The 13,702-nt window shown below is 37.7% G+C and overlaps 1 protein-coding gene across 8 annotated transcripts in view; it reads left to right on the plus strand.

Annotated features, from left to right (window-relative positions):
- Positions 1 to 13,702, plus strand: part of L3MBTL3 (L3MBTL histone methyl-lysine binding protein 3) — an 80,628-nt gene that overhangs the window by 14,313 nt on the left and 52,613 nt on the right. For all 8 annotated transcript variants that reach the window (XM_062639713.1, XM_062639708.1, XM_062639712.1 and 5 more), the window contains exons 3-6: positions 7,891 to 8,002; positions 10,223 to 10,382; positions 11,385 to 11,523; positions 12,803 to 12,887. In XM_062639713.1, the coding sequence (XP_062495697.1) occupies positions 7,891 to 8,002; positions 10,223 to 10,382; positions 11,385 to 11,523; positions 12,803 to 12,887 (496 nt within the window). The remainder of the gene's footprint in view (positions 1 to 7,890; positions 8,003 to 10,222; positions 10,383 to 11,384; positions 11,524 to 12,802; positions 12,888 to 13,702) is intronic.

Below are 13,702 nucleotides of genomic sequence, written 5' to 3' on the forward strand. Positions count from 1 at the left end.
GGGCACTCGCTTCCCAGTCTCATCAAAGCAAGGGAATCAAGTCAGATACCAAACCTCCATTCTCAGCCATTCTATATTCTCTTGTGCCTACATCTGTTTCCACATTGATAAAATGCTGGAAATGTTCTTTTCCTGTTAATTTAGGCAGTGTTAATGGTTAGATTTTTGTCATCTGTTGTTGGGGAAGGCTGTAGAAATACATTCTCGCACAGATTTTGTTGAAACTCTTTAGCACAAATAGTCATAAAATAGTTAATACTTTTTGAATGCTGCTTTGAGCATGCTGTGTGACAGGTTGTGGAAAACACTAGAATTTCTAATTACAGGAGGGATAGGAAGAATTAAAAATTGTACAGGATGATGCACCAAAGACTGAGAACAAAAATTTTGGGATTGTATATTAGTTCTTTGAAGATGTTTAAATAAACAGAAAACTTGAATTCCAGTAGAGTTTAAAATAGTTTACAAATTACAGAATGCCTTCATGTGGCAGGCTAAGTAATGTATGCTCATCTGAAAAACATCAGTGCTTACCAGTTACTCTGCATGGTGTGAATGTAAATGTGAAATACACTTCTCTTTTCTCTTTCTTTTTTTTTTTTTTTAAACTCTGTGCTGAGTGCACACAGTAACACCATCACTTCAAGATTTAAATGTACTCATTAAATTGGAAAAGCTGTAATAATTTACAGTCACTTCCTACTGCTGTGACAGAAGTTTATGAAATATTTCGTAATGAGTTTTCTAGTACTTGTGTTTGGAAAGTGAGCTATTATATACTGCATGGACAGAATTTTGGTCATTATTTCCAGATTGCAAATTGTGCTTGAAGGGGAAGAAAAAAAAAAGAAAAAAAAAAAGAAAAGATGATGAACAAATTAAAGAAATAAATAAGGCTGGGCAGCTGATACCATAGGAAACTAACTATGATAGTGGACCATGAATGGTGGAATAATGATCGCTGGTGTTTGGTATTTCCAGCTGCATTGTAAAGAAGGTAATGGTGATTCAGAGTGTTTCTGGATGCATACGTGCAACGACTCAAGGGCGTAAGATACATTCTTCCACCTGCCCATTCTGAAATTGCATTCAAGCTTGCTTGAGATAATTAACATCTTGAAAACACTTTTTTTCTCACAGGATTATATGTCAGAAATATCGGTAGTTTCTCAAGCAGTAACTAAGCATAGTGCTTTTTTAGTGCAAAGGTATTTCATTGCCATAGGTTTCTGGATAAAACTTTGTACTGTCATAAGATGATTTTGCCTTATTTTAAAAAATAAAAGAAAGGAAGTTTCACTATTAAAATTGCTAGAACTTCAAAGCCAGAAATGCCAGAATTAGATTTACCTTTGGATCTTTAGTTGGGCTTCCTCATGTGTAGTCATGGTAGAGTCTTCAGTTAAGGGATCACTTGCTATTTTACTTCAAAACGTACTGTGTCGTTTGCTGTGGATGCTTTTAGATGTGTAAATAACTAGGCAGAGGATTTCAGAAAGGAAAAGGAATAATTTTATGATTAATGCAGGTAAATCCCATACAGGAAAGCTTAGTGCTGCACTTGCTTCTATCACAGCTTTCCTGTGTGGGCTGAACAACTTTCTGAAACCAAAACTTTGGCAGGTAGCCATTCATTTTTTATTTGTAACTTGCTTGGGTTCCCCATGAGGTATTAGTATTTGGTATTTAGAAATATTCTGCCCAAATTAACTCAGAGAGGGTTGCTTTGTAGGTCAATTTCTGGATCCGTAAGTGTCATCTTGGCAGGCCTTGACTTCTGGCTCTGTCGCTGATATATATGTCACCTTAAGAAAGTCTGTTTCGCTGCAATTTCTCACTCAAGTGGAGATAATAAGGCAGACTGAGTTTGCAATGGAGAGAAATCATTGAGAAGCCCTCTAGTACTAAAATAATTCTTGAGCATTCGGGGTGGAGGGCGGAGATTGAAGGAGCCTGGTAAGTAGACAAGTATTACTGCAAAGACAACTGAGCTATCAGCGATTTGCTAGGGAAACATCAGTGTCTTGCTAACGGTGTATATTTCCTGATGGTACCTATGCTTTAAGTTCAAAAGTGATGAGACAATGTTTGTTTGTTTGTTTGTTTTTAAGGTTGTAATATGATTATAATCCTTTCCTGCTTATGCCTGCCCGGATAGGAAGAAATCTTTTCTTTTGGATGCAAATTGTTCTCTCTACTCAGTTACTTCAGGATTAGCCTATTGCAGTGTAACTGAAGCATCTTAAAACTAATCCAAGATTGTTTCTTTCAGCATCAGCCCAGTGAGAGGAGGTTTGGCCCTGCCCCTTGGTCATGATGTGGATTTTAATCTCTGCCAGTTATGATTTAAGGAGCTCTAAATAGCCGGGGATCCTACTTAAAGTTGTTTGTTTTTAGCCATACTTACAGAGCAGGAGTGTGTTGCAGGATACCATCTCATCATTAGCGAAGAGGAATAGTCAGGTGCAGGGACACATCCCCCTAACCTTCTTTATACCTGAAAAAGTCAAAATTTTGTGACCAGGCAGGCATGAGTGGTCACATGCTTGCTGCGTGCTTTGAAATAAGCTGGGAGCAGGGTACTGAGAAGGGTGAAGAGCTAGGAAGAGATACTTTTATTTTGTAAGTGGCTGAGAACAAATTCTGTTCCAGGAATTACTTTGCACTGCATTGTAACAGTAATTGCTAGAGTTCCTAAATCTTTTTTTAGAAACATGCTCTTTGTTATTTCAGTGTTTTGTTTTGTTTTTTTTTTAAAGAAAATAAATCGTCATTCTACTTTCAAACTGTGTAGAGTAAATAAGACTAGCCTTACTGCTTGAAGAAAGAACACAGAAATACCCAACAGCTGCTTCATTTTCTCAATGCTATCCAGCCCCTGCCTGAGGCAGGGGTTCTCTGGAAAAAAATAGTATGTGATCATGTAAATGAAGACTTTGAAGACTTTATCACACATACACAGAAGACGAGAATGGTTGAATGGACAAGTTCTGGCATTTACTAAGTTATTCAACTTAAGTAATACGTAAAAAAAAATAGTTTGGCTTATAGCAGAATGTGGTTGGACAATACAATGTCTATAGGCAATTCCTTTGCTTTAAAGAGAGGAGGAGCTGTAAAGTGCCTGAAAGGCTCTGATTTATCTGAGCAGTCCTACTGAAATCACTGTATGGTGATTAAAATCAAGAGTGATGGTAACTGCTTGCTAACCAGAGATCTGAGTGTAGTTCTTTGGCTTGTATCACTGTGGAGTCCCAGTTATTGGTCCTCTTGGCAGACTGTTACATAACTCTGCTTCTTTAAGTGTAGTTACTTCATGGACATAAAAGTGTTTACTCGATTTACTTTTGTTTTGTGTAATACAAATTTTGCAGGGCCCTTCTGAGCTAGTCCACACTCACACTGTTGCGGGGGTCAAGATGGGTTTTGTTCTTAAATGTTACTGTCAGAATGCAGCAACAATTGTCTTCATTGCAATGCACTCTTTGTCCTTAACTTGCCCAGTAGATGGTACTGTTGGCTGTTTTATCTAATTTATTTTAAAGCAATGCATTAAGATGCGTTGGTTTTTCTCTTCCTTTTTGTCCTTTGCACTTTGATTGTTCTTCTTTTTTATTCCTTTTCCTTACTCCCAAAATGCATTTTCATCTTGTATGAAACAGTAGCAGCCTTTATTCTGATTTGATCTCTGTGGGTACTGATGAGGCCTTATATACTGTTAAAAGGGCACAAGTAACAGCAAACAGAGATATGCAGCAGCGGAGACTCAATTTGAAACTAGATTGTATGTATTTCTTCCCAACAGGTTTGAGTTTCTAAGAATTAATCTGCAATATGATAGACATTTCACATTATTTGCAAATATATTTTTATCCCACTTAGTGACAAATGCACAGCGTATTTTTGGAAATGTGGAGAAAGAGAACTGAAAGCCCTTTTAACATATAATTCCCCCTACATAAAACTATGGAGTGCCTTCCAGTCTGCATGGTGAGGCAAAGAATTTCCATTAGAAATGGAAAGGTTCTAAAGACACAGGAAAAGGGACAGCAGAAGTCCTCAAGAAGAGCAGAAGGAGCTTGTGCTCAGCCTAATAAAATTAAGTTTCAGGGTAATAATTCCTTGCTTCAAATATATACCTATAGTAAGTGCTGGGGTACTAGAGCTATGTAAAAAGTTAGAAGAAGGTTTTCTGAGAAAGAAATTCAGGAATGGACACTCAGTAGAGGCACTGGTAACAGAAAACTGGCTGTTCCTTCATTGCAACTGAAACATTTATGAAATACTTTATGTGGAACTATTGCCTGCAGTAAACAAAGGCTTAATCTCAGTGACTTATGATACTTGTTCCTATCCTGTGTAAATTTTAACACGATTTTAATTGTTTTTTTAAGGTTGTATTCATAGCAATTTTGATCCCTGTAGAAGAACTTACCATGTGGGTAGAAAGAAATTGTTCAGAAAGTGTAATGTTTGATTATTATTTATTTAAGCCTTCATTTCCCTCAGTGTGTTCTATATTTGTTCTATGAATATTAAAATGTTCTTGGGGATGAAATTAACTGTCATATAAGCTGAAATCCTGGTATATCAGGGCATCATTTCCTCAGAATGTGAAAATGTATCTCAGCTCTTGAGTGGAAAGACTCTCTAATGATGTTTAGGTGGAAACTACTGTTTAATTCCCTTTTGGTCCTCGTGGAAACTTTTAAACAAGGCAGCTAAGTAAGTTTGTGTTGTATACTTAACTCACAGTTGGATTCATCCTGCCAGCTCAGTTTATATTTGTGTTAAAAGACCATTGACTTAATTGGGTGGCATAGAAAATTATCTTCTTAAGAGGTTACTTAAAATTTGCAAACAAGTATTTGACAAAAGTCAAGTGGATTAAATTCATACCCCATAAGCTTTATAATTTACTGTCTTTTAAACACTGAAGTGACAAAAATCAGGGTTTTTTTGTGAGATCATTTAAAAAGTATTTGATAATGGCCTGAGTTTGTTTCCATCAAAGGAAATTTTACTGTTTGCCATAATGAAGACAGGTTTAAAGAAAATCCCTTTATCCAGTGCAAATTTACACTTTTACTTAAGGAGTTCTGTGATTTAAACCCAAATTTTTACTTCTCAGAAAGCTATGGATCCATCCTCAGAAGTAAGCTCAATGTCACTGTTTTCTTTCCTCTGTATCACCTGCTGCAAACTTCCAGACTGTCAAGACACCTAAGGAAATATATGGGAGCACTGCTGTTAATATATTTTGGCTTGGGTCACCAAAAATAGAAGAAACGTTTTGTGGTTTTTTTTCCTTACTTTCTAAATAGAAGAGGCTTACAAAAGTGCTAATTTTTTTCATAGAAACATAAACTACCATTACTGTAGCTCCCTTTTGTCACATTTCCAACAGTAGACACTAGCTGGCACATTGCTCTGGCAGCTCTTACCATGTGATAGCTTTATGCAGCATGCTGCTCTGTACCTCTATTTGTCCTGGTTTTAAGCAATTAACCTCTGTCACAAGGTTTTCATTGCTGTTCCTCACCAGCTAAAGCCAGAGTCCCATTCCCCAGGTCTGAGGCATTTTTCTGTTCAGCTATGGAGAGCTCAGCATGCACAGTAATGCTAAAGCTTTAATTAGGGAAGCAATGAAGGAAAGCAGGCATATCTCCTTCGAGTCTGTGTCCAAACAGGAGCTGGAGGCCTCTGACACTGAGGCTGTGGGCAAAAGCAGGAGATACAGAGGTCAGATGAGGCAGCATGCTGCCGCATGGTTATGTTCTCCTGCTTGCTAAGGCAGTGCTGACTGGTTATTCTCCATTGCTGCACCCATCTTGGTGTGGTAGCCCAGCTGTTAAAGAGCTGCTTCCTTAATGGTTTGGCTCTTGCTGCCATGAACACGCTCCAGTGAAAGGGTAGCTGGGAGCAGGCTTCCCTGCAGTCATGAGCCTTTCATCAGGTTTGATGCCTGTCAGTCAGTCATCTGAAGCGAGAAGGGCCGGTAGGTCACTGCAGTAGCCAGAGTGACATCCTTGCATACCACAGGGGACCACAGTGAAGGAGGAACATATGTCTAGTGTCAGGGCTGAACATCGATCAGATCATACAGAAATATCATAGGTATTAATTGGACTGCTTAGAAATACCTTTGGTGCACACATGTTCTGGCTGATTATGTATGAAGGTGCAGGCAAGTGTTTCCAGAAGCCAGTTAGTAATCTTCCTGTGTCCTGTCAGTTGGTAGGCTGCAGTGCCATGTTTTAGTCTGTGCTCACAGCCCATTTGCTTATCCAGCTCTTGCAGAGTTAGAGCCTTTGGAAACAACGAAGGTTTTGCTTCTGACATCCACTTATTCCAGAGGCAGCAAAGCACCAATAACAAAAATGAGCGTAAACAAATAGCAAATATGAGCATAACCAAAGTAGGAACCATGCTGGGTACGAAAGTCAACTGTAAGACACAAAAAGATCCTCTTCTGAATGGTAACTGCTGTTCTTTGGGTGGAACAGCATGATTGTCTCTCCACAAACTGGAGTATGAACATATGGTGTTGCTGCCTTCAGTTCAAGGCTAAACTGGACTTTCAGTCCAGATGGGTGTATCAACAGTTTACCCACACTTGCATACCTGTTCTGAGCATTGTCATCAGAAGTAAAAATCTTGGCTGCAGAAGTCTTATGACTGTGTGAGGTCCTCCTCTTCTTCCTCTCGCTCCCCTTAGCTCAGTTCACATTCCTTAGGAGCCAGCAGTTCTTTGCAAATGCTGAAGTTGGAAGGACTGTATTAATGAAAGCACGCTGTTGTGGTATATACACATGGGGCTTAGTTTTGCTTTCAGTCAGAATGCCTTATTTTCAGCACTATACATTAGCAGGGTCCAATTCAACCTGCAGCCTCTAGAGGCACAGAGAAGGTCAGCATAATGCCAGGCAATTGTTCCCCTTTTCATTTTCCCCAGGTAAAGTTGCCTGACCAGAGAAATAGAAATGGGCTTCATACTATTGCCCCTAAAGAATATTCTTACAGATGGGTGCTGTGGAGCTTTGAGAAGACTCTCAGGCGTAATTATTCTTGTTGATCTCCATCGGTGATAGCATCACACTTCTAGAGACCGGTCCTCTGTGGCAAACCCCTTCAATGTTTAGAGCAGGCCATTGGGCAGAATGCTGCCTTGAGTTCAACATGTGTAACCAGCTGGGCCTGTAAACAACATAGTGACTGGAAAGCTGATGTTTATTTTCATCTGGTAGTGCTGTAATCATTACAGCATTTGGAATATGGTTTTCTGCTGGCAGCAGAATGGCTATAACTCCTGGTGCTCCTGTGTAAGCAGCACAGCATGTGGGGTATTGTTGAGCCTTGCTTCTGGCTGACAGTAACACCACGTTCAGCATGTAATTAAACAGCTCATAAACTGCCTTGAGATGTTTATTTATGCGCACTTTACAGCAGAGAAGTACTGTCTTTTCAGACGATGCTGAAATTTCTGTACTCTGTGAAGCATTTGTATTTGACATTCAGTTCCCTTTTCCTCGACAAAAGTACTCAGTGAGTGGAGTGTGTTGTTTTGCTGGCAATGAAAAGCATACAGTTAGGAGATTTTCCCATGAAATTCTGTTACTGATTTTTGGATTATTGTGTATGCATGTGGGGGCAATTTATAGCATTATCTATTGCAGATTAATATTTTTAGATAACAAAATGATTTTGCATTTTGCTTGATAGAAACAAGAAAGGCTTGTTTCCAATTCCTTGGGGATAAGCAGATACACATAGAAATTAGGTAATATGGTGAGGACACTGTAAAAATTATCTGGGTGAATAGAAGAAGATGCCAAAAGAGTGTATTAGTAAATTTTTACTATTTTCTATGGCATTTGTTTTTTCTTACAGTTTAGAGTGAATGAATTTGGGGCCCTGGAAGTGATTACAGATGAAACTGAGATGGAAAGTGTTAAAAAAGCAACTGCTACCACTACCTGGATGGTTCCAACTGCTCAAGAAGGTCAGTTAAGAGGTGATACGCATTTTCTGTGCCAGACTATATTTTAATATATCAGTTTTTCTTGAAAGGTTGCCCTGCAAAAAAAAACCCAACAAACAAATGGACAAGCCTAACCTTATTTGCTCTAATGCAAAGGGTATCTCTGATTTTGCTTGTTTCTTGGGGTGGTAATAAGTATGAAAAGAAGTATATTTTAAGTTTAAAGGAAGTAATTCCACTGTTAAACATCTGAAGTTCAATTGCTGTCACATTTTTTTCTAACAGTAACTTTTTCTAAGTTTAGAATTGTTTTTTCCCCTCTCTCAGATTTGCAAAATAATCAATTTCTTACTTTTAAATTACTGAGAATTTTTCAGAAGTTATTTTTGTTGAACCAGTTCACCAGTCTGCCCACAGACTTTACTAACTGCCTACAGTTTATTTGTGACTGAAATACTGTGCACTGTAAACTTCCTTCACATGATGCTGGCTGCTGCTCAGCTGCTACCACTGATGTCAATGTATGTTTGCACTCTTGCCTTGCTCCTGCTGACTATGCTTTTTTACAGTATTAAAATTAGTGTGTAGTAACCATTTATGTTTAGCTTGAATAATAAAATTTTAATAGTTGTAGTATCTGTCTGCCAAATAAGGTATTTCCTGGATTTAAAATTCTGATTTAAGGAAACACCTCTTTTATTCAAAGATAGCTGATTTTACATGGTCATAACTTCTGAAAATCTTGATACTCTGATTCCAGCAATGAAAAAGTAGTAAGAAAGAGAATATCACAACTGGTTTTGTGATTACTTACAACTACCTAGTTTATTTCCTTGTTGGTACTGTATTTTACCAGTTTGCTTTTAAAATACACATTCTGTAAGGTCTTTGAAAAGCAGACTTTAAAATTTTGATTTAATAATTATCAGTATAAACATGATAAGCAAAGTCAGTGATAGTTTTCCTTTGCTACTTTCCCACCATTAAGTCTTGTCTTTTGTGAATAGGCAAAACATTTACACCAGTGAGAAAGTAGTTTGGACCTCAGCTGTGAGGTCTTCAGCTTCAGACCACAGCTACTCTGTTCTGTAGGTCTGTCTCCAAGGCAGTGACAGTTATTCAAGATTCAAATCTGTGATGAGAGTAGCAACAGTGTGATAACATAGGACAAAACAGGTTCTCTCCTTAGATTGAGAGGTCACAGTTAACTGCAGTAAAGTGCACAACTATTATCACTTCTGGTCTGGGAATCCTAAAAAAACCCAAACAAATAATGCTAATACTGAATTAAAGTATGTTTATGGACACATAAATACGCCAAGTAAGCATCCTGCTCCTGCCTTACACTGTTCTTGATGAATTTAATGCTCTCCAAAAGTAAAAATATTGCTGAAATTTTCCATTGTGAGGAAATAGTTGTTTTGAACCGCTAATGATGCTGGCGTGAAAATAAAGCAATAAATGATACATTCTTCTAGTGGAGATAGTCTACACAGATGAGTTCATTTGAGATGCTCAAGCAAAATAAAGACTTATGACTTGAAATTTGCCTTTTGGGAGAATGCAAAGTCAATGACCTGATAGGGAAGCTGGAGAATTTTACAGCGCTTCGTACTTGCCTTTGAGTGAAAGAAACTGCATTCTCAGTCTACACACCTCTTGTGGAGAAATTGTAGTTTAGGATGAGTAACTTTGTATTTGAAAAAAATATTGTTACAAATCAGTGATTTTTTTAATTCTTGTGGGTGTCAGGCAGGTTGAGCAATAGCTACTGCTCTGAGGGACTGTAGATTTAGTCAGTGATTTACTTCCAGAAATAAGTTCACATATTGAAAGATAATTCCCCTCCAAATCTTCTTCCCAAATGACCTTTTATACAGGTCAAAAATGAGGTGTGTCAGCAGGGGGTGAGATGATGGGTTCCATGCAGTGATGGCTGGACAGTCACTGCAGTACCTGTCACAAAATTCACTCCTTCCACAAGCAGTCACATCAAGCAGTGTCAATGTTTCACTGATTGCAGAAGCATGAAATTGGTGGATTCCTCTCTCTTGTGTTGCAATATGAAAACCCAGTTTGCTTGTCAGGAATATGGATCTCATACAGACACTAAATCTCAGTTCTTAATTCGTTAGGAGTGGTGTGACTTCTGTTTTCCTGTTTGCTTGGCAAGGCCTGCTGAGAATGGTTGGAAGTGTGTCACCTCTACCTAAGTGAAGTTATTTTTTTTTCGTTGTACAGCCTTTTCAGAAAAGACAGGGTTCCCCACAAGGTTGAAGGAAACTGCAAAAATGGATGGACTTGTTTTCTGTGAAAACTGTTACCACTATGGTACCATAGAAGAATTTGTTTCCGAAGGAAAGTTTTGCAGCCAGAAATGTGCCCAGCAAGTAAAAAACAAGTAGGTGCTTTTATAATGCATAGAAACAAAGAATTTGACATAAATACAGCATGAAATCAAAGGGAGATATTAAGCAGACACATTTTGGTGAATTTCCTTTGGTTTCTAATGTTCTTCCACTGTTTTTTATGTAAATGCTTTAACAGTATTTGGTTTTGTCAAACAGTGATGTTGAAGGCAGTGTTTTTTGCTCAGTGTGCTGTGTTCTACTGTCAGATGCAAGCGGTAAAACAGTCTATGGGATGCATGAATCAGTGTCAGACTCCTACCCTGTTTCATAATCATGAGAATTAAGATAATCAGTAATGAGATGGTTGGTGTGGTAACTTAATTATAATTAAGTGCAAGAGCTATGTTATAGATGACAGTGAGTGAAAACATGGACATACTGTAGTTTCTCAATTCCTTTTAGCTTGTTAATCTCGTCATAAAAGAAGGCTTGTCTTAGTGTGTCCGTTTTGTATTATATATTACTGCATTATGGCAGTTTTTAACATCTATGATTTGTTTTGTACATTTTCCTTCATTTTTAGCTAATTGCTAAATTGCTTTGAAGTGTTCAAAATAAACTGATTGCTTCAAAGTTTTCTGTTCTGATTGCATGTTTAGCAATTTGTACATCATATACCAAATTTCTCCAATTGGATTTGTCAGTCTTAACAATTACCTTTGCTTTTCTGTCTGTAAGCTGCCCTGCAGTCCTGAGCATTTCACAGTTTGCTTCTCCTTGAGACTTTATGGTACATGGGAAAAGACACACTGTTTAAAACATGCAGAACTTGTTCGGTGTAACCTGACAGCTTTCTTTTTCCAGTTGCTATTATGTGTCTTTCAGATTAGTTCATCTGACAGATGTAATTTCTGGTAGCATTTCTAAAAATATATTTGGTATAATACTCTGGGACCAACTTGACCTTCACATTTACTCGCCGTTTACTTTTTTTATGAATATGAGAAGTGAAATAATATTGGCTTTGTGTCACTGTGTTACTCTTGTAATAGAGAACCAAAGGAGGAAAAGCGCAGTGTGGAATGCAATGGGGAAGATGATTCCAAAGGCATTCGGAAAAGAAAAGCAAAGTTACCTCTCAGAGAAGAGTCCAGGGATAATGGGGAGAAGAAAGAGAATCCTGATGAAACTGTTAGTATGCGTCATAAACCCATTCCTGCAAGTATTTCAATGGGAGTTTTGCCTTATATTGCAGTGTCAGTAATGTCATCAGTCTACAAAGAGAAGTGAGGGCATCACTCTGTCAGCACCACAATAACTAGTTGATTCACTTACCAATTTAGTTATGCCTCATCTGTAAATTGTAATTATTGACAATGAACTGATAAGAGCTGGTTTTGAACTCTTTTCCTTCCTTTCTTAAGAAAACAACAAAAAGAATTTAAAGGAAAAATGATACTAACCTAAGACTTGTTATATGTTCAGCATAGAAAAATAGGAGTACATATTTGCCAACACCTGTCACTTTGTCACTCTGCATATAAATAAATGACTACAGACCAATAATTTATTTACAAAGAAAGCTACATTGCAGTTAAGAAGAGAATAATTTTGGTTTTCTCAGTGAAATTTGCCTTAGAAAATTGTGGGTAAAGATTTTATTCTGGTTTATGTTAGTATAATGTCTTCTGGGGTACCTTTTGGTTTTTTCCTTTTGGATTTATTCTTCATTTTAGAATTAACTTATCACAGTATCTCCCATAATGTTTGTTTTCCTGCAATATTTGTTTTCCTCCCAGTAGCTCTGATACTGCTGGGAGGAGCACAGTTTTGAGGGAGAAGAGGAGAGCTCTAGAAGTGCCAAATTGTCAAAAGGCTGAAGACAGTAGGGTTGTTGGAAGGGAATTTGTAGCGGTCTGTACAGCAGTATCTTAGGCAAAAGTCAGGGGATACTTCTGTTGCCTCCATGTGTCTGCCTTCCTAAATGGGTACTTACTGTCTTCATCTATTCAGCAGTTAACAAAACTGTTAATACACAAGCAGTGAAATAAATAAAAAGGATCAGTGCCATTTTATAGTTAGTAAAGCAATTGTACATTTGAAAAGAACAGACTAAAGCTGTAAGGGGTTTTCTTTTAAATTATTTTGGCAGCATGAACATACCAAAGATACTGCTATTTATCTCTGGTGCAGTAAGGCCTGCTGCAGGCTTTGTGATCTGTCCCTGGTCTAGACAAGGCTGGCTGTCTGAGTGCTGGGAGTTGAGAGTCCTCTGTCATTTTCATTGTGTTTGCTGTGATTTGTCACTGATGGCTTGCTTTGTTTTTATTAGGCACCTGCAGGTTGGTTCGAAATAGCAGAGAGCTATGTCAGTAGCCATTTAAATGAAGTCATAGACCTTGGGTGTCTTCACTTTTACTGTACTAGACTTCTGAACTAATGATGTTACTATATTCTTTTTTTAATTTAGGAAGACAAACCTGAAGGAAGGATCTTGAGAGTCTCACAGAGAGCCAGGAGAAAAAGAAAAGGGGAAATAACAGTTTTGAAGCAAAGTAAGTTAGATTACAAAATAAAAATCTCAGCTATCAATTCTTTAGGTAGTATCCATCTCTTATTGTGAATTGCCAGAGTTGTTTGACTGAATTTGTATTCCCTATTGAATACATTTTTTTTTCCAGTTCAGTTCTGTAAAAAGAGAGCATTAGTGTTACTTATAGCAATTAAGTTTTAAGGACTGAAAAATTGCAAGAGCCGAGAGAATTCTAGGGAAAAAGCCCATCACTTGGAGGTTGATTACCTTTTACAAAGAACCAGTTTATATACCTCTGGCAGCGTGGAGGAGGATATAGTGAGTGTAAGTGTAATTGATACACATTTTAGTTTTTTTTTTTTCATCCTTCTAAAGAGTGTCAATATTAAAGGGAATCAGGCCCATTGAATTCCCAGATGTTGAAAGACATGTATTAAAGTAGAAGTGAAAGTTTACTTTTGTTTCCTTGGGGATCAATTTTGTATCTACCGTATGTGCTGGAAGGAGACACATTAGTGGAACTGTTTAGGAATAATTGCTGTAATCAGTCCAAAGGGACATACACTGCATCAGGCAGCATAATAAAACATATTTTAAATGAGTGCAGTTTTTTCAAGCTGATAGATACTTTTAGGAAGAATGAGAGAATAGTAGCTATTATACCTCAGTGGTACACCAAGCACAAACCTACATCTTGCCCTACAAAGTGTTTCTTATGGTAGACTGGGAGCCATTACCAGAAGTTGCTGGGCCACTAATCATCGCAGAGCTCCAAACAACTCTTCTGCACACTAGGCAGATGAAATACTGATTGAAGATGCACATAAAAGTTATGGA

The sequence above is a fragment of the Pezoporus occidentalis genome, unplaced genomic scaffold (genome assembly GCF_034315485.1).
Source record: "Pezoporus occidentalis ecotype Australia unplaced genomic scaffold, CSIRO_AGI_Poc_V1 ctg61, whole genome shotgun sequence".
NCBI classification, from domain to species: domain Eukaryota; kingdom Metazoa; phylum Chordata; class Aves; order Psittaciformes; family Psittacidae; genus Pezoporus; species Pezoporus occidentalis.